General features: G+C 38.9%; 1 protein-coding gene across 2 annotated transcripts; it reads right to left on the reverse strand.

Moving 5' to 3' along the window:
- Positions 1-676: 676 nt before the first annotated feature.
- THOC7 (THO complex subunit 7) lies at positions 677-20358 on the reverse strand. Of its 2 annotated transcripts, none has more exons than XM_004419887.3 (8): positions 20260-20358; positions 6495-6612; positions 5597-5724; positions 5200-5286; positions 3607-3664; positions 2356-2422; positions 2205-2274; positions 677-1462 (listed from the first exon to the last, which is right to left on the reverse strand). In XM_004419887.3, exons 1-8 carry the CDS (start codon positions 20276-20278, stop codon positions 1395-1397), a joined length of 615 nt encoding a protein of 204 aa, XP_004419944.1. In that variant the 5' UTR covers positions 20279-20358; the 3' UTR covers positions 677-1394. The 2 variants fall into 2 exon arrangements, with proteins under 2 accessions (XP_004419944.1, XP_087287410.1); XM_087431284.1 differs by lacking the exon at positions 20260-20358 and adding an exon at positions 19913-20220.
- Between the last annotated feature and the right edge of the window lie 3708 nt (positions 20359-24066).

A 24066-nucleotide genomic window follows, 5' to 3' on the forward strand; every position in this document is an offset into this window, starting at 1 on the left:
TTCTTCTATGTGAGCCGCCACCACAGCTTGGCTACTGACAGATGAGTGGTGTGATTCTGTGCCCGGGAACCAAACCCGGGCCAGCGAAGTGGAGTGAGCTGAACTTGAACCACTAGGCCATCAGGGCTGGCTCAAGATTCTTATCTTTTGATACATAATCCTGAATAAATCTCTCCAGTGAATTAATCAATGGTGGTATGGGGGGGGGGATTCTTTTAGGATATTCTGACCAAAAGTCCTTACAAAAAGGTCCTCTGTGAAAAACTGATTTTTAATTCTGAGTCAATTTTTGCTTCATAATTCTGACTAATAATGGAAAATAGAAACATTTCTCAGAGCATAGCAATTCTGCAAAGAAATTTCTCCCATGATTTACCAGATGAAATTAGAGGAAGCATTTAAAGGTATTATGACACTTTTAATATGACTACTACTGAGCTAATTTTAAACTTTCATTTTAAAGATAAGAATTCTTATTAAAATTACAAAAATATAACATTATTAAGATATGATTCATGCAAAGTGTCATGTTTCTGAACTAAAATAAATGGATAAGGATGGAATCTGACAAGTATTGAACATGTAATTCAGTACTTAAGAAAATTGTAAGTGATTCAGCCTTAGCTTAATTTTTAAAAAGATCATAAAATCCTTTATACAAGACCATCTTAGACTATTTATCTCAAACAACTCTTCACTTTATTAATACATTTTTTTCTATTGAAAATGACTCCTAAAGAACAAAACAGTGGAGAGAAAACATATCGACAAAACATTTAACAACCACACTGCTCAAATATTAAGGAGAGATCTAGAGAGAAATGCATATTGATATACTTTCCATTTTGTAATTACCTCTTATACTAGTGATTCTTAATATCATGGAACCTCTCCCACAATGAGCATACTCCACAAACATTTTGCACATAATTTCACAAGTTCAGAGCCCTCTGGAAGCCTGTTCACGGACTCCATTTACAGAAGTGGTAACAATTTCCAGAAATTGACTCATTTTCTCCTGTACATCCTAGAAAAACCACTTTCTCACAATCTTCAACTTATTTTGTAAACAAATCAATGTTACTAGTTAAAAACTACCTAGAATACTAATGAACACAAATATATCTGGCTTGAAAATATTTTATTAAATATTTCTAGATGTTGCTTCCTACTTTTTAAATTTAAGAATAAAAAAAGGCATTTCAATAAAAACAAATCCATACTGAAGTCACTTTCCTTTGTGTGAAGAAATACAAATGAACTGTGCATTAATATTTAAAAGTAAAGTAGTTCACTGCCAAAACTTTAAATATCTCAAGAGCACTACAAATTCTAAACACACAAGATCATGTTGCCACGTCAATATTCTTGCAAACGGTGAGCAACTAGCCTGTCTATGGCTTAGGGTCCGCTTCCATGCTTGTTTCCTGAGCTTCTTCAACCTCTGAGAGCTTTTCATCATCTGCAGTTGAGAAAGAAACATAATATCATAGTCAAATTTGCTTTAATTACATGTTTAATGAATACATGAAAACATTTTTATCCTTTATTCGCCAATATATTTAAAGCAAAGATGGTAAAATGGCAGCCTATGACTGGAATCGGCTCACACAAGTGTTTGCTTTTAAAAGTGCTGTTTTGGTTGTTGTTGTTGACTAGTTGAATCAAAATGTAAAATTTATGTGAAAGACGTCACTAAAAAAACAAACAAAACTAGGTCTTAGGCTTTTCTTGAAAACAATCAGAAGATCAGATAACACAGAAATTTCCAATTGGCTATAGTCAATACGAAGAGCAAGTCTCCAGTTCCCCAAAGTACCCACTGTTCCTGTTCACTCCCTGAGTATGCAAATGTGATTATCCACTGATTACTTCACTCACTTATTGCCTGCCTGGGTCCTGAATCGTTACTTTATAGCAATAAACTATAATAAACCAAGAAAAACTCCAAATCTATCATTCTTGAATTTCTCTTAATTTAAATCACTAGGTGTGCATTTAAATCATATATTACTACAAATTCAGGCTTTTCTACATACATTCAAAAAGCAGAACAATATAAACACCTTCTAATGTCATCCAGCTATACTCCTGATCTGAAACTGAGGGTGTACTCTCTCTTTAAGATGTATGTTTTAGAAGGCACACTCCTGGATTATTTAAAAATCTGCATAAACATTCATGTTGAGACTATTTCTACTTACTTTCCAGTGTTTGCTGAAGTTCATGGATGGTACTAAGAAGAACATGAAATTGTTTCCGTCTTAATTCCAGCTGTGTTAACAAGAAAAAAATTAATACACATTGATCTATAAACATACACATATCACAAGACTAACATTTATATGCAAATACCTTATCTTCAACACTTTCTTTAATATGTGAAAGATGCTCTAGTTCTTTTCCCAGAGCCTCTAGTTCCCTGAAAAAAATAAACCAGTGTTATATTTTGCTAATTGGGGGAACAGAATTCACAATTAATATCTAACTTTTTAGTTACTATGTAGCATTTTAAAAATTAAAAAGGATAAGGAGTTATAACCCTCCATTATGGTGAGACTTTTAAAGCTAAGAATGATTTCTTCTTAACTCCTAAATATATTCTTATTTTCATTAAAATTATATTTTTAGGTAATTTTTAAAGTACAGGAAATCATAGATAATAGAATAACAAACCCCAAAATTGATAACTTTTAACATTTTGTCATACTTACAAGTCTTTTTTCCCCCATAAAAGAAATAAAACATTGCAGATTAACTTGGAATACCCTTTGACCTTCACCCCCGTCCTCTATCCCAGGCTTTTTTCTCCCTCTGCCCCCCATTCAGGCAATCACTATATCATTCCAATCCTTTTTTTATGCATATATTTGTATCTGAATAATATACAGTATTAGTATATAATATTTTAGGGGTTTCTAACTTTTATAAATGGTCATTATTCTGTATGTATTTCAGAAACTTAGGAATAATTTAAAATTCATTATATGTCTTCTGTTTTTCTTTTCACCGATTAAGTTTTTGAGATCCATGTCTAAAAACTGTATATTGGGGCTGGCCCAGTGGCGCAAGCGGTTAGGTGCGTGTGCTCCGCTGCCGTGGCCCGGGGTTCACCGGTTCAGATCCCAGGCGCACACCGATGCACCGCTTGTTAAGACATGCTGTGGCGGCGTCCCATATAAAGTAGAGGAAGATGGGCACAGATGTTAGCCCAGGGCCAGTCTTCTTCAGCAAAAAAGAGGAGGATTGGCATCATATGTTAGCTCAGGGCTGGTCTTCCTCACAAAAAAATAAAAAATAAAAAAAATAAGTGTATATCTAGTTTATTCATCTTAACTGCTATTTAGTATTCCACTGTATGAGTAGACTATGTTCTATTTATCCACTTTTGTATTGGTGCATATTATACACATTTATTTTAGAACTATAGGCAGTTAGGCAAGAGGAAGGAAAAATCTAATCAACAGTATTAGAATATGTAACATTGAAGATCTGGTCCCTCCTTTTGAAACATAATACAAATGGAAACAAATGGAATCTATAGGCTAGCATGTAAACATTTATGTATAAAGATTAGTTCCTTTCAATGTAAAGTGCTGAACTTACTTTAATGTCTCATGCCTGTCTGGATGATGCTGGATCACTTTTGCCAAAGCATCATATTCTGAAAGATATAAAGATATTTGCCAAATTAAGGTTTTTGAACCTGGATATCAAAACAACATGTTTAATATTACAAATCTCTCCTAATCAATTTCCTAGTACATACAGAAGTGAAAACATTGAAGGATGGAAAGAATATTGCCAGTTTCACTTGATTCAACCATAACTGTATTGATATAGGACTTCAAGATTGTTCCAAACAAGGACTTTAGCTCCCACTCTGTTTTTCCATTCACTTATCCCTGGGAAGAGCATAAGAGGCCAGATAAGCAGAGTGAACTTAAGTCATTATTGATCATCAAGCGGACTGATTCTGAAGAGGATCTCATTCATTATTTCCCCAGTAAATAAAAGATCAGTGAGGAAAATATATCCCACCATTAATTTCAGATCTTAGACAAAGCAAATTACACTTCTCCCTCATTCTAAAAGTAAAGATTTCAGAAACTTAGAAATGATTTAAAATTCAGGAACCTTGTTGCTGCTCTACTGAGACCTCCAATATAAGTCATGTATCTCCTGTTAACCTTTCTTATGAAATGAGGAATGGCAGCATTCATTTAAAAGCCTCATTAATCAATAAAAACACTGTAAAATATTTTTAAATGATTTTAGAATTGATATTAATTATTAAATAAGTTGGTATATCTTGCTGTAAATTGGCCACTGAAAATTGACCACATGCATTTTAGACTGAATTCAAAAACTAACTTAAAATAAGGAATTAAACGTCATCTTAATTAGCTCATTAAAAAGTAAAATTCCTTGTTTTGGAAATCAGCACATTAATTCAATAGAAGTATGATTTCTAATAAAAATTTTTTGGATTACAAAATAATACATTCTCAGTGTAAAAAAAAAGAAGAACCTAAGCCATAAAAACTTACAACCCCAAAATAATCATTAACATTTTCTATTTCCTTCTAGTCTTTCATATATATATCACAATTGTAATTATACATTATATTTTTTACCTTTCTTTGAATTTATATTATAGAGAAGCAATGCCCCTCCATTAAAAATTATTTTAAAATGGTTTTTATAGGCTGCAATAAAGACATACCTTAATTTAAAAACAAAAGACATCAAAACAAAACTAAACTTTAACCTTCCTCTTATTTGATATTTAGGCAGCTTATAAATGTTTGCTTGCTTCGTACTTAATAAAAACTCACTGGGCTTAAATTCTTTTCTTTTTCCTCTTTTCAAAGTAGCTCCATTAAACAAACAACAAACAAAACCCTAAATCTGGTGTATTTGTGTAAATTGCCTTTGCTGAAGAGAGTAAAAAAAACAAATACTTAAGAATACTTAGATGATCAATACAATCCAGCAAAAAAATTTTTTTTCAGTATAGTCTTCTTTCTCCCCTATTTTAAAGTATAATATACTTTTAAAAATTAAGTTTGGCTCCTAATTCTTTTTTATAATTCAGGTTGACTCTAGCTGAAGATTTTACCTCATGACATTAAAAACTGCATGAAAATACCAGTCAGTAATAAAGTATTTGCACCTTAAATCCCACAAAACCTTTACCTTGGCGATTTTTTCGTATTCGTTTTGCTTGAAGAATTTGCTTTTTGCACTCAGCAATTTTTTCATGCGCTCCAGCAATGCTACATTCTATACAAAAAGGTTTTTTTAAGATAGTTATAACAACATGTATAATCTCCATCCATTTTCAATTTTTAAATGTGTTTTTTAAATTAAGTTCCATTGCTAATTAAATAGATGCTGGCATTTGAAAAATAGCTGTAACCCAAAGTATTATATCATATTAAGATATATTTTTATAGCTAACATTCACTGTACTTTTTCTATTAATATTGTTATTGCTATTATTCTACCAGAAACCAAAGAAAAATATTATCAGATATTGTGTCCTTTAGACCATAAAAATTAAAATTACAGATAGAAACATTAATTACTTTACCTATTTCTTTGTAAATTTTTTCATAATTTTCCATTTCTCTGAGATTCATATCATATACCAGCAAAGTTTTGCCCATTGAAAATTCACATTGGGACAGTGTGCTCAGCATACGTTGGTACTGGCTGTATCTGATGAAAAAGAGAGAGAGACAAAATAAGGACTTTTGTGGCTTGCCAAAGTTGAACTGTTATAGTACAGACAAAGATTCGCTAATTAAATTATACCAAGTTCTGAGAGAATCATTTACATTATTTAAAATAATTTAGAATATCTGTCCCTTATGCTTTCTTTTTCTAAATGTGGTATATACTTGAATTTATAAACTGCTGTAGTTACAAATGCAAAGATGGGTCTGTTGTTCTTATCAATATAAGCTTAATTCAAACAACTGTTTGAATATTGTTTAAAATACTTTTTTAAATGTTTTGATTGATAGTTTTTTATCTTCACAATTCTATTTTCACAATTTTTTCACTGTATGCAATTATTTATCTATGTGAAAAGCCAATTCAAATGAGGAAAGTTTTTCTAAGTTAAAAAATTATCAAATACATATAATACCTTGCAGCAACTTTTTATTAGCTCGTTAAAAAAGGAGAAAACTCCATTTAGATATTTTTTTATACTAAACACTTATTTGCTAAAAGTGACTAAATTAATGAGCCTGAATCTAATCTTCATTTCTTCTTATTATTACACCGTCAGCACATTTTAATAAACATAGAGCAGGCCTCTGAAGAGAAGTAAAGGCTAGAGAAATCTACTCTTGATTAACTAAGAGTTGACTCCACTGGACATTTAAGGTGAGTGAAAATTAGAAATATTAATAGGACTATATATATACATGGTCTAAACCACATCAGGACATTGGTACAGAAACAACAGTGAAATGAAATACCCCTCTTCCTGGGATCCAGAGTTGCACCATTTAATGAAACTTTTCACTAGCAGATTAATTCTCCGATCATCTCCAGCACCATCTCCATCAATTAGGAGACGCTTCCGTATGACTTCATCTGGAGGAAAGAACAGTGTGAATTAAAATGACACTTGGGCTCTTGTTAACTTTCAGGAACAAATAACCAGTATCACTACTCATTCATTCATCCAAAAGAAAATTACTGAAATCTAAATGTACTTAATGCCACTGAATTGTACATTTAAAAATGGTTAAAATGGTAAATGTTATGTTATGTAGGTTTTACTATTATATATATATATTACATATACATATATAAAGTTATTGTCTATTGGGGTTATAGTAGTGGAAAGCTCTGCCCTCACAGAACTGGCATTCTACTGCTGGGTTGTTAAGTAGAAATAATTTTCAGGTATCACCAAGGAAATAAACCAATTAATTCTTGGAGAACTTTTTTTGGAAAAACCTGTCCAGAGAGAAGGAAGTCCGAAGTGTTCATGTCTCAGACTAGTGTGAGGTATTGGTAAAAGGAATAGAAAGAAAAGATTGAAAAGAAGTAGTGGCAGACTAGGAAAAGAGAATGAGAGATGAGTCAGAGAAAAAGGAATGGATTTGTTTAAAAAAAAAAAGTGTAATTTAATTATTATATCTGTAAGGTTTCTTTCCCCATGAGGATTTTTTTTTTGTAACAAGTCGGTCTCACTTTTGCTCCAAGGAAAAGAAAAAGGGAAAAAGGAATAGAAGAGTAGTGCAGATGATAATGGTGAGTCATAAGTGTGACCCCCATCTGCCTGTCTGGCAGCCCTGAGCTAGTGTTCTTGCTGGACAAAATAATGCTGGATCATAACAAGAGAAAGGCAAATTGAAATCACAATAAACTATCATTTTCATCTACCAGATTGGCAAAGATTGAAAGACCTGAAAATAAAAGTGTTGGCAAGGGTGTTGTGAAACTGCTCTTACATACACTGATGGAACGTAAGCCAGTGCACTCTTTGTAGGGCAACTGGGCAACAACAAACAATACTTAAAATGCACATACCTTTTGACCCAACAATTCCAATTCTAGGAATTCCTCCTTTAGACACATGTGAACCCACGCACAAAGATAAAGGATGTTCTTAACAGTGCTGTTTGTAGTAGAAAGATTGCAAACCTACACATTCACCAGTAAGAGACTGGTGATTCAATTATGAAACATTCATATAATGAAACATTCATATAATGTGATATCATGCAGCCAAAAGAATAGCATGGATGTATATACTGATGCCTAAAAAATCTCCTTAGGTATGTTAAATAAAATGAAAACAAAACAGGTGCAGAGAAGCACATACAGGTTGCTGCCATTTGAGGAGAAAAGGGGGAGGCTTTGAGTGTATGTGTGTGCACATCACACATGTACGTGTTTGTGTATTCAGAGAATATCTTTGGAAGGATATACAAGAAACAAGTGGTTGTTTCTGGTGAGAGGAACCTCAGATAGACGTGGAGAAAAGATTTAGTTTTCCTATATGGTTTTGTAGTTTGTTTTTTCCATGTACATGCATTATCTTTTTAAAAATAAATTTTAAAGTGTGAATAATTCCTGGAGAGTCTGCATGATGAATCAACAGCAAAATCTTCAAACAATAGTTCCTGTGTGTAGGCAGAAGTATTTTTGAGCGCAGGTGCAGCGGAGATAAACTTTGGAAGGCAGATGGCTCCAGTTTTAAAATCTGTTCTGTGACAACATCAGATAAACATTTTTAGAACTGGGTTTTGTTCTCAGAGGCACGGCTTTGACAGGCTGCTCAAGCTACAGATTCATTCAGTGTTTTAATTTTACACTTTAAAATACAAACTAATGCTTTCAGTTTTTAACCACCAACAATGTTATTTGAGGAGACTGAGACAAATAAAACACAGTCCTTGAAGAGATTAAAATGCAGAAAATGAATTGATTTTTTTTATTACAAACATGTTTTAACTTTGTTAAAATAAAAGTAAACATTCAGTGGGTGAGAAGTCTGGTAGCACTGATGCTGTTCAATTCCTTTGCTTTGCTTTGCAATTCCTTCGCTGGTCTCTGCTCTTGTCAAGTCCCCAAGGAACCCATCATCCTCCCAAATGCCTAGGCCTCCTAGTTTATTGAGGACCAGGGACTTCGAATGTAAATGCATTCAGGGAATAGGCAGATAACATCTGAGGGAAACAGAGTGAGTACTCTGATTAAAGGGGAAGCTACTAACAGAGCTGGTTTTTCAATAGATTTTTAAAGTTTAGTGACTAACTAAAAATGTTTCAAACACATTTTGTGATCATTCCAGCTGTACACTTAAGATCTGTGCACTTTTATATATGTATGTAATATCCCAATTACAAAAGTTTTTGAGAAGTGTTTAAAACACTGTACGGGCCAAATAAATTTGGGGAAAAGGTTCATGACGTGACCTTGTTCATTCTGTTTCCTCTCCAGCCTCTCACACTGTGTCTTTACATTTCTGATGCTCAATATGTACTTTTAAGTTGGATTTGTGGTGACTGCACGGGACCATCTGCCCTCCAAAGAGCTTGGTCTCAATAAGAGACTAGCAAGGACTAGCAGGCAACTATCTTATTTTCAGGTCCATAGCAGAGATTTCTCTACTTGTACAAAAGACATGAATATTTAATCAATGAGCAGATGTGTCCATAAGGTACCAGAGTTAACTTCTGAGGTCATGAAATAAAGACCTGAGCTCTTTCACTCTAGTTGGAGAAATAACACACATTTGAATGCACACACAGAGGCGGCTGTGATTGTTAAATGAGTGACACAGGCACACAGTAGAAGAGATTAGGAGGGGTCCCCTTTGGCTCGGGGGCATCAGAGGAAGTGGAATTTGAGCTACTTTTCTGATACTCAAAAATTATCAATCAAAAAAGCTAAAGGGCATTTTAACAATATCTATCAAAGTGTCAAATAACATATAGCCTTTGACCCAACAATCCTAGATATACTTGCACATATGCAATATGACATGTCCCATAACTTAATGAAGCATTGTAATAAAAAAAGATCAGAAACAACCCAAATGTCCATCAACAGGGGACTAGTTAAATAAATTTTGGTATAAAAATATGATGGAATACTACAAAGCTACAAAAAACAAAGAATAAGGAAACATTATGTATTGATATAGAGAGATCACTTAAGATAACTTGTTAAAAGAGCAAGATAAAGAAAAGTATGTATGGTATGCTTCCTTTCATATAAAAATGAAAAGGAATAAGAATATATATTCATATGTGCTTATATTCCCACAGATACCCTGGAATGACACACAAGAAACCAATAAAAGGGGTTACCAAGGGAGACGGGCAGTATAAGTAGGCTAGATGGAGGATAAGCTGGAAGATGGGGAAATAGCTTTTTATATTATTTGATTTTTTGAACAATATGAGTACTCAAAATCTATTAGCTGTTGTTTGCAAAAGAAGCTATGATTGTGGTGATGGTATCACAGGTGTTTGCATATGTCCAAACACACCCAATTGTACACATGAAATATGTGCCCCTCTTTGTATATCAATTATACCTCTATAAAACTGTTTTAAAAAAAGGAAAAAAGAAAGCAAACTAAAGTCCTTTCCCTAACCCCACGCCAGGCAAGGAGAAAGGTCTGAGCTACAGCAGAGGTGGGGAATGGAAGGCTGGATCTGGGACAGGAGTACACTAGAACACTAGGGAGGCTGGATGAGTGAAGATAAACAGCAGGACCCAAGGACAGAAAGGCAGTCAGAGGTCAGATTGTGTGAGTTCGCACTAGTAAATGCCATACTAGTAGACTTGGACCTTGCTGGTAGGCAACTGGGAGTTGCTATAAATTCATGGGCAAGATTTTTTAGGAGGATTAAGCTGAAGGCAGTGCACAAAATGGATTGCAACTGGGAAAAGCCCAAAGGCAGGGAGGCTAGTTAGGAGGCTACCAAAACACATGCAGTAGGAGCAAAAATGGCACAAATTAAAAGTAGAGGAGATTAGAATCACAGGTCCTGGAAGGCAGGTTACGGCTGAGAGACTTGGTTAGGAAAAGGCAGCGGCCAATGACAACGTTGGCGGCATGAGTAGGAGTGTGGTATGACCAGTTCTGGGAGCACAGAGGATACGCTGTCAAAGCATTCACAGGTCTTTCTCCCACTTCAGCCCTATCCCTCTTTCGTCTAAGAGCATTTCTTTACAGCCAAACTCATAGGCCAGAAGTCAAAAACTGGGGGCCAATGTTTTGGTTAGTCCACAGTGTTTACTTTGTGTGTATGCATGTGTATGACCAACATTTAACTTCATCTGTAAAATGGAAATAAAACTACCTACTTTGAAGACTACCATGAAACTTTATGGAAATAAAATTATACAAAGAAGCACAAAGCTTGTTCATAGCAGGAAAGCAAAAATAAAACATGTTATCTTTATGTTAAATTGAATCCACAACTTGTATCATCCTAAAAATGTTAAAAAGTGAGCAAATGTTGAAGATATATCTATACATATATCTATAAACCTATGTAGATATATATTATGCATTTATGAAAACAAAGTATTGCCCAGTTATGATTTCTCAAAAATCTGCTTCTGTCTTAAGCTTCATATTGCAAGGTCATGGTATTTCTAGCTTAAACTGCATAGACAGTTGCAGCTTAGAAAATTCTCTGGGACTCAACAACAAAAAAACAAACCACCCAATTAAAAAAATGGGCAGAGGATCCAAACAGACATTTTTCCAAAGAAAATATACAGATGGCCAACAGGCACATGAAAAGATGTTCAACATCACCAGTTATTGGGGAAATGCAAATCAGAACTACAATGAGATATAGGCACATGAAAAGATGTTCAACATCACCAGTTATTAGGGAAATGCTAATCAGAACTACAATGAGATATCACCTCACACCCATCAGAAAGGCTATTACTAAAAAGACAAGAAATAACAGATGTTGGGAGAGGATGTGGAGAAAAGGGAACCCTCATACACTGCTGGTGGAAGTGCAAACTGGTACAGCCACTATGGAAAACAGTATGGAGATTCTTCAAAAAATTAAAAATAGAAATACCATATGATCCAGCAATTCCACTACCGAGTATTTATCCAAAGAACACAAAAACACTAATTTGAAAAAATATATGCACTCCTATGTTCACTGCAGCACTATTCACAACAGCCAAGACTTAGAAACAACCTAAGTGACCATCAATGGATGAATGGATAAAGAAGATGTGGTATATATATATAATGAAATACTACTCAGCCATAAAAAAGATGCAATCTTGCCATTTGTGACATCAACGGACCTTGAGAATGTTATGCTAAGGCCAAATACGGTGTGATTTCACTCATATGTGGAAGCTAAAACAACAACAACAAACACAAAGATACAAAGAATAGATTGGTGGTTACCAGAGGGAAAGGAGGCAGGGAGGAGGGCGAAAGGGGTAAAAGGGCACATTTGTACAGTGACAGACGGTAATTAGACTTCTGGTGGTGAACATGATGTAATCTACACAGAAGTTGAAATATTATGATGTGCACCTGAAATTTATATAATGTAATAAACCAATGTTACTTCAATAAAAAATTTTTTAAAAAAAGAAAATTCTCTGGAGATGAGAACTACTGAAATAACATATATAAAGTACAGAACAGAGCTCTAACAGCAACAAAGTAAAACAAAAGGGTAAGTTGCCAGTTTGAAAACAACCTCTATTCTTTTTAAGTTTAAAGATGGCCTGCTGCTGACAGTTCACAACACAAGACAGGAGCATTATTATTTTTAATAGCACCTCATCAATGAGCTCTAGATTGAACACACCTACAACATGTTTTGTTTACTATATACATTGACTTCATAAATTATTAACATGCTTGAAGCTCTCTGTAAGCCATTTGAATGCTAATATTAATAATTCTGGTGGGCCTTGGTCCACCCTATAAAAACAGCAAAGATGACTTAGAAACTATTTTAGTGATGTTATCAGTTATCAACATCATTCCTTAGTTGTCATGATTACTTTCTTTGCTGACTATGAGGATCAACACCATCTGGAAAGAGCTTTTAAACCAAAATACTCAACATCTGCCCTAAGAATGGCGGTTTTCCACCTGACTTTAGGTTTGCAGGAAAATTTCCTACTGGATTCAGTTATATGTTGTACCATAATTACACCTACAAAATGTCTGCCATTCAAAATCACATTAAAATGCCTGCCATTCAAAATTACTTTAAAAGCAGTTATGACACATGTATGCTGATAAGCAAATATCTACTTGAAAAACTGGGGTGTATTTTAGACTCCTTGTCTTATATGCCAACCTATAGCTAGAAGAAATACGAAATTACTTATGACACTAAATAAGCCTCAAAAAGTCCTTTCAAGGGGTTAGATTTTAATACGCCATTTTCCATAAACGGAGAGGCAGGAAGAAATGACTCCTTTACAGTCACTAGACTAACTCTCCATTTCCAAGCCTCTGGTCCGATGACACAGCCATTTTAACTGCGTTCTCATTTCAGCATGGAAAGGACAATCTCTCAGAAACCCAGACTAACACTCCTTTTAAAACCCGTAATTGTTATTCCCTCACCGTAGCTATTAAAACGTTGATTACAAAATAAGTTTTCAGAACACTGTGGAGCAAATATTCAAAAAAGGAAAGAGGAAAACAATTTGGAAGATAATGGTGGAACAATTTCCAAAACACTTACTTCTTTAGGGACAGGTCAAGGCTTGATAACAGTGGTGAAAGCCTCATGTTATGTAACCTCCTCCTAGGGCTAAGCTACCGTCCAACGGGCCTCCCCGAACTGCTAGACCTCACGGCACTGCAACCTCACCTGCTTTAGGAAACAGTAATCCTGTGATCTACCAATGAGGATTAGCATTTCCTTTCTAAAGGCAGTTTAGCAAGGAATTCTGTAGGCTCGCAAACCCACCACTGGCTTTTCCTTGGTGTTCCGAAACACTCTGGATCCAAACTGAACAGCACAGGAAGGGATAACAATTTGAGACAAGATTACAAGGGAAAAAACAGCTGGCTACTAGGGCCGTGTAGCAATATGTATCAAAAATAAAAATACATAAAGCCTTTGACCTGACTTCTAGAAATTATTCTTGAAGTATGTAAAGACATCTATACAAATATCTCCATTGTAATATTTGTAAGAGTAAAAAACTAGACATAACTAAATGTTTAATAGGAGACTAATTTTAAAAAAATAATAGAAAACTAAACACTGATACAAAATGAGGTAGAAAGAGTTCCAAGATATAGCATTAATGAAAGAAGTATAACACAGGAAAGTGTGAAGCACTTGCACAAAATTTTGAAGTGTATATACACACTGGTATACTAACAGATACATAATGCTCGCAACATGCTAAGCACTGTTCTAAGGGCTTTTCACGTATAAACACACTAAATCCACACAAAAGCCCTATAATGTAGCTATTACTCTGTATTACCCCTAATTTAGAGATGAAGAATCTGAAAGTTACTTGCCCCAAATTAAATGTCACAGTAAGTAAGGAGTAGCAGAGCTAGGACTCAAACTCAGGAATCTGGCACCAGAGAAGGTGCTTTTTACCTTTTGTGGGCATTTAAAAATAATCCTGGAAGGGTACACTAAAACAGTTTGTAGTGATTACTTTTGGGGAGAGGGGATAACAGTGAAAGATTTAGAGAAGGTTTTCATTTGTCATTTTGTACGTTTCTTCTTGAATTTTCTGACACATTATTTAAAAAAAAATCAGCAGTGGTTATCTGAGTAGTGACCTCATTGGTCACTGTGAGGTACTTTTCTTCATTTTTTTCTGTATTAAAAATTCGAATCAATGTTCTTTAATAAATCTATGATGTGTTAATGAGAAAAACGAAAACTGGCTTGAATTGACCTATTAAGAGGAGACACTAAGGCCATGTAAAAACAACGTGCATGCAAATTTCTGGTAGATTTATCATTGGATTGCCACTGCTTACCAGTTATTAAGATGAATTACATATATCCCATTGTGTTAGATTCCTTATGGTAAAATAACACCTGGCCTCTCCTTTCAAGAAATTTAATTAAAATCATTAAAACAATTTCTAAGGCCAAAAATTCTAAGAAGACACAAAAAAGGTAGGTGGAAAGAACAATAAATAAGATGATTTGATTCCTCCATGTAAATATTGATCTCTCATGAGATACTTTGGACCAGTCTAAATAAATTGCTGATGCCAAAGTAAATTGCTTAAACCAAAATTAAATTAAAAATTAACAAAAGAAAAGCAAAAAAATAGTGTTGGGGTCCTTTGTTCTTCTCTAGATTTATTTAAATGTTTAGAGTTTGGTGCTAACGCCAATCTTGTTTTGAGAAACCATTTGTCTTGGCTAAAGAAACATTATTTGATAGTTGAACTGCATCAGCAACCCCTGTGCTGGGGCCACAGATGAGGGAACAAAGTGGGCAAATCCATTGGCACTAGTGAAAAAAAGACAAACAAATCCTGTGCCCACAAATATCTAACATTGGACCAGCAACTGAAATAGGAATAACAGCAGCAGCAGACACTTGTACAGCATTTATACACTCCTATTTGATGACCACATGTCTCGTTTGTTTCCTTTCACTCCGAAAAGTGTCCTGGTTTGGACAATAAATTAAATGGTCACCCAGCTTCGAAGTGCTTTACATATATGATCACACTTCATCCTTGAAACAACCCTATAAAGTGTGTATTATTATCTTCCTTTTACAGATGAGTAGTGTCATCTCTGCAGTCATAGGAAAACATACACAATTACATTATCAGAAAGTCATAGTACAGTTCCATTATTCCATCATATTGTTCATAGGCATACTAAAAACCATTATTTCAAGTTTTAACAAGCAGATATTCATGCATTATGCTTTCTAATTTAAAAAAAAAAAAAAAACAGTCAAAACCAACAAGCTCTATTAAATGGAATGTACAGCCACATCCTGCTTCCCACCATCCCGTTCTCATCTCCCATCTGTTGCTCTGGCATATCAATATATCTACCTAATGTTCTCTGTACTGCAAAAAGTGCTTCTGAAATTATTTCTATCAGGGTACTAACACTGTTTAACACCCTTTAAATTAACACATACAAAATACAAACTGTGAACATAGTTTAAATTAACACTGACAACATCTAAACTGTTTCTCAGTTAGCCAAAATGCTGGCAACAGGGGAAGGAGAGAGAATGGCTTTGCCAATAACTAGCTAGGTGACAGTAAGTCACTAATGTCTCAAGACCTCAATTTTTCCATCTATAAAGTGATAGCACTGGTAATAATATCTACAGTTTAGTATCTAAAGATAAAACAAGATAGTGCCTCTCTCCTTCCCTCTGAGGTAGGACAGTTCCTCAAATTAACCAGTGTGTCCTTGTATTGGGTGCAGGAAATAAAGAGCTTCTCCTCCAAGAGCTCCCAGTCCAATTGGATATGCAGACCCACATGTAAGGATTAGATGAGGGGACACACCTTGCCAGGCACCTCAGATTTGTAAGAGGACATCGGCCCTCCTCTAAGCTCCAAAGACAGGTACTGGTACTCCTCCAAGAACTTTCCAGGATGACTGAGACATCGAGGCCATCTACTTCTAACAGTCTTCTCCACTGCCATCACCCTAACCCACGCCTGCCTCGTCTTTCACTTGGAACACTTGTTGCCCTCCCTGCTTCCATTCTTGCCTTCCTAGAATCCATTCTCTACACAGCAACCCAGAATGAGCCAAAAGATGTATCCGATCACTAACTCTTCTGCTTAAAATCCTCCAATCATTTCCAAGTGCCACAGAAGACAATCCAATCTCCTTTCGTTTATTTCTCTGACCTCCTTTTGTATCACATCGTCCTGGCCCTCCTGGATCCAGCCCCAGTGGCCTTCCTTCTCTTCTCTACAAGGCCCAGAGCTTGCTTTTACCTCAGGCCTTTGCACTAGTTGTTGCCTCTATCTGGAATAACTTCCTGGGCTCTTCACACAGTTGACCCTTCATGTCTCACTCTAAATGTCACTTTTCTGAGAGGTAATACTTGATCACCCTATTTTAACTAATTGTCATCAGCCCTCCCTCATTATTCTCTGTCATCATTCCATCTAGTTCATTCTCAGAACTTAATTTCACAACTCAATTATGTTCTTTCTCAGAAATTATCTTATTTACTAATTTGATTGCACATTATTGCTCCTCTTCCCCAAGCAGGAGCCAGGCCTTCCTCTGTATAGCTTACTGCTGTAACCAGCACCACGCGTTGTGCCTAGAAGATATGCAATCGATATTTATTGACCTATCACACCTATCACTCCCTTCTGCTTGCTTTTACCCAAAGGTCAGTTAAGGAAAGAATGTTTATAGAGGATTGCCTGAAGAAGCTGTAATTCATCCTTTCTTCTATGGTCTAGATATTCTTAAAACAAACAAGCAAAAAAACCTTGCCCTGAATTAAGGCAGTCCAGCAGAGCTACCCAGCTAAACCACATGGTCTATCAGCTTTAGAATGCCTTTTTAAACTATGATTTACCCTTCTTTGACCTAGTAAGGGATGTGCTAAGAAACGGTACTGTGATCCTCAGTGCTGAAAAAGGTTAAGAATATGACACCGGCTTTTCTTTATGAGGACCCTAAAGATAACCCTTTTCTCCAGTGTTTAAGTCAGAAAAAACTGCTTGTCCTGGGTATCTAGTGTTGCCTTCCTTATGAACACTAGATCACAGAGTGGACCAGCACCTACCTCTTAGCACAGACTGCTAGAGAAACAAGGGCCACTTGCAGCTTTCTTAATTAATGTACCAGACTTTACCCCTTCCATTTTGAGGATCACCCCCACTTCTAACTTCCTCTTGTTTTTCCTAGTCTCCATGTTCTTTCTGCCCTGTTGCCTCATCCATTTATTTTATTTTTATGTCTTCTCACTATGGTGAGCTGCCTTAAATATTTCCTGGAATATGCCATATAAGTAAATTAAGTATTGAGGGCTACAGCAGCAATATGCATTAAATAATATGGTTAATAGGTGAAAGATCAACTGGTTCTAGAAAAAAGAGGGAAATATTTGAGGTGGGTCTTGAAGAATAAATGGGAGGTCACCAGGGAGAAAAGTCAGGGAAGAGCAATCTGCGCAGATAGAGAGAGGAAGAAGGTACAGTTCTCATCAAAGGTAAGTGGAGGAGGGACAAGTAAACTGACTCTGACATTTAATAGGATTTACTGAACATTACTACGTGTCAGACACAGTGCAAAGCACTTTATGACTTTTATTGCATTTAATCCTCAAAACGACCCTATGAGGTAGATTTTATTATTATCCCCATTTAGAAAGAATGAAACTGAGGCTCAAAGAGGTTAATTAACCTGCACAAGGTCAGACAGCTTGTAAGTGGCAGTGTGGGGGTTCCTGTGGCCTCAAAGGATGTGGCGGGCACTTGACTGCAGTCAATACCTTTACTAGAACTCATCTTCCCTCCCTATGTCCCATCTGACAAAACCTATCCCTCCTTTGGAGTTTTCCACCTCAATAAACAAGAGAAGTAGCACTAACTAGCACACAATCACTCAAATCAGAAACCTGAGATAATCCTCAACCCTCCCCCTCACATCACTCAACCACTGAAGTCCTGACATTCTACCTCATAAATTTCCTTCCCACCTGTCCACTCGCTGCATTCCCTCTTGGTCCGTGCCCCCATTATCGCTCATTAGGACCAATGCAGCAGTAGCTGAGACACAGGATGCGCTACAGTGAAGAGCAAGAACTCTGAGCCAGACTGCCCTGGCTCTTTAACTTACTACCTGTGCAACATTGGGCAAGTTACTGAACATCTTTGTGTCCTACTTTCATCTGTAAAGTGGGGACAATCATTAGAACACTGCTTGACATATGGTAAATAATACACAAACGTTACAAGTGGGGGAGGTAACTTGTTTAGCTCCTCACTTTCTCTTCCTCTCATCATTCTCCACATAATAGAGTGTGGATTGTTTTTTTTTAAATGCAAATCTGATCACACCACACCACTGTTAAAAAATCTTACAGGTTTCCCATTGCCCTCAGAAATCTCTGGCTCATAATTTTCTAAATTCTAGCCAATATTTGTTATCTTTGAATTCTTTCAACTTTGGGGCCTTTGCACAAATGGTTTCCCACCTGGAACACCAGCCCAACTATGTCCATTTACCCTTCAAAACTGGGATTAAGAGTAATTTTTTCAGGGAGGCTTTCTATTCTCCAAGAATGGATAAGCAATCTGTGTTACATGCTTCTACAGTGCCTAACCTCGGACTTCCCGTGGTAACATTTGCCACCCTTAAAACTAATTATCCAATGTGTCTTTCCCACCTGACTGTAACCTCAGAGGAGAAAAATGTCTTGCTTGTTGGTTCTGGGCTGTAATCCCAAAGCTCAGCCCAGGCAGGATAAATATCTACTGAACAAATGAAACTGGAATGAAGCAAAGTTAAAATTTCCCATGAAGTTCCTTTAAGAGCCTCCCACCTCACTATTTTTGTCACATCCACAAATTTGGCATATTACTCTTCTTCACATTGTCTGGCCCCTTAATGTGGAGACCCTGTCTACCCTCAACTCTTCAGAAGTGGCCTCTCCATGGGCATCTACAATTACTGGTCACCCTTTCTTCAAATAGACCCAGCACCTCTAGGTCTCCCCTTCCCAGAAGCCAAAGGACTTCCTTCCTCCCTAACTGGATACCTTCTTAGGTTCTCCCTCTAGTTGCCCATCATGCCTGTCCACCTTCCCCAAGGATCATCCTATTTTATTTCCGGTTTCAGTCTGCGGACCACAACCTGGGGCCCTCCTCGCATCGGTCCACCTTCCTAAACTGCCTTCACAACTTTCCACCAACCCAGCCTTTTGCGCCCCCCACCCCACCCCCACCCCCAGCTGACAATCCACCCTCCCCAAGACATACACACACAAACAAATCTTTGTGGCCCCATCCCTATACTGGCTCCTCGTAAATCCCCCATGTACACTCCTTGATTGTCCTCCAGATATCCCGTCCACATCTATTCTTTTTAGATATGGTCCCCAGCTCCCTCTCCCTACCCCCAATCCAGGGCTAGTTCCCGGATTTCATTGCGATCCACCCCATTGTCTGGGCCCCTTCCCAATCCGTCCAGAGGACTCCTCCAGGTGTCACCCTCTGGACGCTGACACCCCTAGTACTCTCGTCCTGGAACCTCTCCCTTCCTTCCAGGCTTGCCCCGAACCCCCCGCCCCATCCCTGGAGTTCCCTCTCCCTTCCAGCCCTCCACAGGCCCTCCGGACCCCCGGCTCCAGGGCCTGCACCACTTCCTCCCCTTCGCCGCTCCTCCGACCCCACCACCCCCACCAAGTGCTCCCTCACCACATGCTCCGAAGCCTGGACCCCTTCCGGGTACCACGTGCCCACGCAGCGCTTCCAGCCTTCCCGAGCCCCCCCGATGATCCTCTCAGCACCCCCTCCCCATGCCCGGCGCGGCCTCCGGAGTGCGGGCCGGGGAGTCCGAGGGCGACGAGGGGCTCCAGGGAGAGGCCGAAGGCCTCGGGGGAAGTGGACGAGGAAGCCCGGGGCTCCGCGGGGTCTGATCGGGGAGGCCGAGGGCTCCCGGCAGCGGCCGGGGAGGCCGGGGGACTGGGCGTGGGGACGGCGAGGAGACTGGGGAGACCGAGGGGCTGCGGGGAGCGGGCCGGGCGGCGGCGAGCGGGCCTCACCGTCAGTCACGGCTCCCATGGCGTACGCGGCGGCGGCGGCGGCGGCGGCGCAAGCTGAGGCGGCGGTTGGCGGCGGCGGAGGTCAAACTCCCACAATGCAGCCGGGTAAACAGCCATGGAGGAGGAGGCGGCGGCGCCCGCGCCCGCCTGCTCCCACGCCTGAGCCGCGCCGCGCCGCCCCGCCGCCGCCGCCGCCGCCGCGGGACCCACGCACCCCGCGCTCCCCGCACTCCCGGGGGCGGCCGCGGCCGGCGCGTGTGGCGGCGAGGCCAGGCGGGCGGCCGCGGCCTCCGCGGCAACCCCGGCCCCCGCCGCCCCCCGTCGCCCCCGCCCGGCCCACGCCCAGAGGCCGCCCCGGAGGCCGCCGCCAGCCGCCAGGTGAGCTCGCCCGGGCGCCGCCGAGGCAGCGGGGGCCGCGGGCCGCCCGGGGGCCGGGCCCGCGCCTTCCCGGGGACGGGGCCCGCGGCCCGCGCCGCCCCATCCTGGCTGCTGCTGCTGGGGGTGGGCTCGCATCCTGGGTGGTGGGAGCGCGGCGGGGGCGCCCGGCCCCGGCTGAGCCCTGGAGACGTGAGACCAGGGGCAGGGAGGGGGCGCGGCGCGAGGGTCCCCGCGAAGTTCGCGCCCGCGCGGGTCTCGAACGCGGGCACTTGCGTCGGGCGCGGCTGGCGAGCGAAAAAGACCCCAGGTTGCAGGTCGTGCGGTTCCGGCGCCTGCGGCCGCCCCCTTCCCCCTGGGCTCCAGCGGGTGCTGGGAAAGGGGAAAGGGAAACTTGTCGACCTCCGGGAGGAGTTCGCGGAGCGACGGGCAGCGTTGTGCCCGTCGTCCTCACCGGACGCCGGAATCCCGTCGGTGGTCAAGATGGGGTGCTTTTATTTATTTATTTTCCTCTTTGATTTTCAAAAAATGTCTATGTGACTGTCCCCATCTTAAGGGGAAGTTGAAAGTGAAGGGGGAGGGGGGTGCTCAATGAGAAACGTTGCCTTGTGTGTAGACTTACACATTTCCGGAGCACGTTGTAGATCATATTGGCATCTCTTCCCAAAAGTCACTTTGATTCAACTTCGATGAGTTTCTCGTAAATGGCAACGTTTAAGGGGTGAGAGGCGAGAGGAAACAAGACCAATACGGCGGATTTGATTTCCAGGGGGATAGATTCAGCCCCAAGAAGCGTGTCTGAGTTTTGAACCCAGGTTTGGTATATTATTGAGCATAAAGTTATTTTCCAGTTTTCCTGCCCGTCAAGTATCCTGCCTCTTCACATCCGGGATGAAGGAATTATGTAGGATGGATTTGGTTGTTCCAGTTTCCTTACTAAAGTTAGGTTCATTCTCCCTGTTTTCTCTCAGTTCTTTCAAAGAGGAAAAATGCAAATGTGTAACAGTGAAGTGTATTTAACCTCTAGCTAGAAATCAGTATATATAAAATTTTATTCATGTATATGAAGTCGGAACTTCAATAATACTCTTCAACAGTGCTCTCAAAAATTAGCACCTTTGACTTTTGGCACAAAGGCAAAAAAAACCTTGAGTGAAAGTTTTAAGGTATAACTTGCCCTCTCCCAGGGTGTGAAACCTCCCCTGGCTTTGAAATAATATTGGCCTAACCGCTGGTGTATGGGCATCAGAGCCTGTTCATTTTCTTGGTTTTAGAAGGAGAGAAGACACTTTAACCAAAAGAATTACTTTAAATCTTAAGTACTACAAACTGTAAATTGAAAATGCTGATTGATTATCTGTTCCAAGTGGCATTTTGGGTGGGGATCGTTATTGTTTAAAATGTAATTGTCAAGTGGTAAAATGCTGTTCTTTTTAAGTTACTTGTTGCCTGGTCTTATCATCATAATATTGATTTTGAAACAGTATCTAGTGATTTAAAATAATCTTTAACATTGTTTATAGGAAAGTATCACTGCCCCCTGTAACTGTTAAATTTTCATGAGATATTCTATTCCTTATTCATAGATGGAGTCCTGGCCAAACACTTTTATAAGTTCATTTTGTAATTTAGAATTTTGTTGGACAGTGCTAGAAATTTTCTGAAGTAATAAGACCAAGAGAGATTGGAAAGACTTTAAAGTTTGAGGTATACCTGAAAATAAACATTCCTGAAACTTCTTGATTCAAGTGGTGGAAAACACATCAAAATTTCAGCCTTTATGAACTTCTTAAAATCTGCGTTGTCGGCCATGTAATTTAATTCAAAATTGCCTTGACACAGATCTATGTGTTGAAAATTTAAGAATTCTTTTAATTGACTTTTCTTCATATCATATTTAGTGAAAGAACATCTTTTGGTAATTTTAGAAATGGTCTTCTTTTTGAGAATCAATTATATATTAACTTGTTTGTGAATGTTAACTCAAGCTCTTTGCTATACCCATGTTTCTTTTCTAGGGAAATCTCCGTGGGCAGAAAGAAAACGGATTTTAAGCTATAGCAAAACTGATTTGGACCTTGAATTTATATGACCTTAGGATTTGGTGATTTACTCTAGTCATTAGATTCCTGGTTTCTTTGAGAGTATGCGAGTCTTGTTAAGGAAGTTTGCGAGTTTTTTTAATATTAGCCTTCTGAAGCTATAAAGGATGGTTAGAGAGCTAGCTGTATGGTCCTTACCCTGGTCCTGTGAGATAGGCATTTCTGTCCATAGACCTCCAGGGGTCCATGAATGGGTTTCAAGAGATTCCTGAACCCCCTATAGTTGTGACCAAAACTTTTTGTGTATGTGTATTTTTCTGGGGAGAGGATCCATAGTTGTTTTATAAAAGAGGTCCAGGGCCCAAAAAAGTTAGAGATACATGTTTTTATTAAATGGGAGTTAAAATAATTCTTAAGAGAACAAAAGTAAGAAAAAGTAGATCTTTGTGCTTAGTACTGGCCTTTTAAAGTTGTCTTTAGCCCAGCCCTGTGGTCTTAGAGGTGCAAAAGCACTTCCATTTTGTTCCCACAGCAAAGCGTTGCCTGTGGGTTGATAAACCATACACACACATAAAGGGCTTGACATGCTAGTCCTGGGTGCATTGTGGCTGCTTTAGAATTATATTTAAAAATTTAAACCAGATAGATTGATGGTCAATAAGCAGAGCCTTGAGCTTGACAACTGGCCTTTGGAGCAAGTGGTTCATTCAGCTCCACTTTCTTATTGTTCTCCAGCAAATCTGGGAGGTAATCATTCTAAGAAAATGTGTTTGTGCCTTGGCAAGACAGCAGAGTGTGATGGGAAAAAGACAGTTTATGAGTCAAAACAGACTTAAGTTCAAATCTGGGTTCTTTCGTTCACTCTAGCTACTTAACCTGTCTGACCTTCCAGTTCCTCATCTGGAGAAAGCTACCTAGTAGAGGTGTTGGGAGGCTGGCATGAAATTTCCTGTATAAAACTCTTGAGCCCCTCATTTGGCCCACAGGAAGGACTTGGAAGCAAATGTGGGTAACCATTAATAAACATCTGAGAGAGTATGTATAAACATGGCATATGATAATGATGTACATTATTTCCAAATAAGTATGGTGAAAATATTAACAAATTGAAACATTTTTTAAAAATCAGGTTTTCAAAGATGAGTTAGGATTGAGTGGTCCTTATATCGTAGACATTTGGGCGAAAATTGAAGGAAAATGGTGGTGCAGTTGGCAAAGCCGAGGACGTGGATACTGGGCAGAGAGAAACAGTAGCCTCCCACCAGCATCATAGCTCTCTTTGGGTAAGATTTCATTTAACTTTTGCTCTTCACTTGTAATGTAAATGACAAATCTAAGTTTAAAAACTGCACATTTACTGTCTAGTCCATCGCCTCTAAAAATGTTTGCT

The sequence above is a fragment of the Ceratotherium simum genome, chromosome 5, assembly GCF_057802395.1.
Source record: "Ceratotherium simum simum isolate JZ-2026a chromosome 5, ASM5780239v1, whole genome shotgun sequence".
Taxonomy (NCBI): Eukaryota; Metazoa; Chordata; class Mammalia; order Perissodactyla; family Rhinocerotidae; genus Ceratotherium; species Ceratotherium simum.

Coding starts and splice junctions, on each gene's coding strand:
- THOC7 (XM_004419887.3), bottom strand. Junction 5,725..6,494: donor TCTGGATCCCAGGAAGAGGG/GTATTTCATTTC, acceptor CTTTTTCATCAG/ATACAGCCAGTACCAACGTA. Junction 2,423..3,606: donor GACAGGCATGAGACATTAAA/GTAAGTTCAGCA, acceptor TATTTTTTTCAG/GGAACTAGAGGCTCTGGGAA.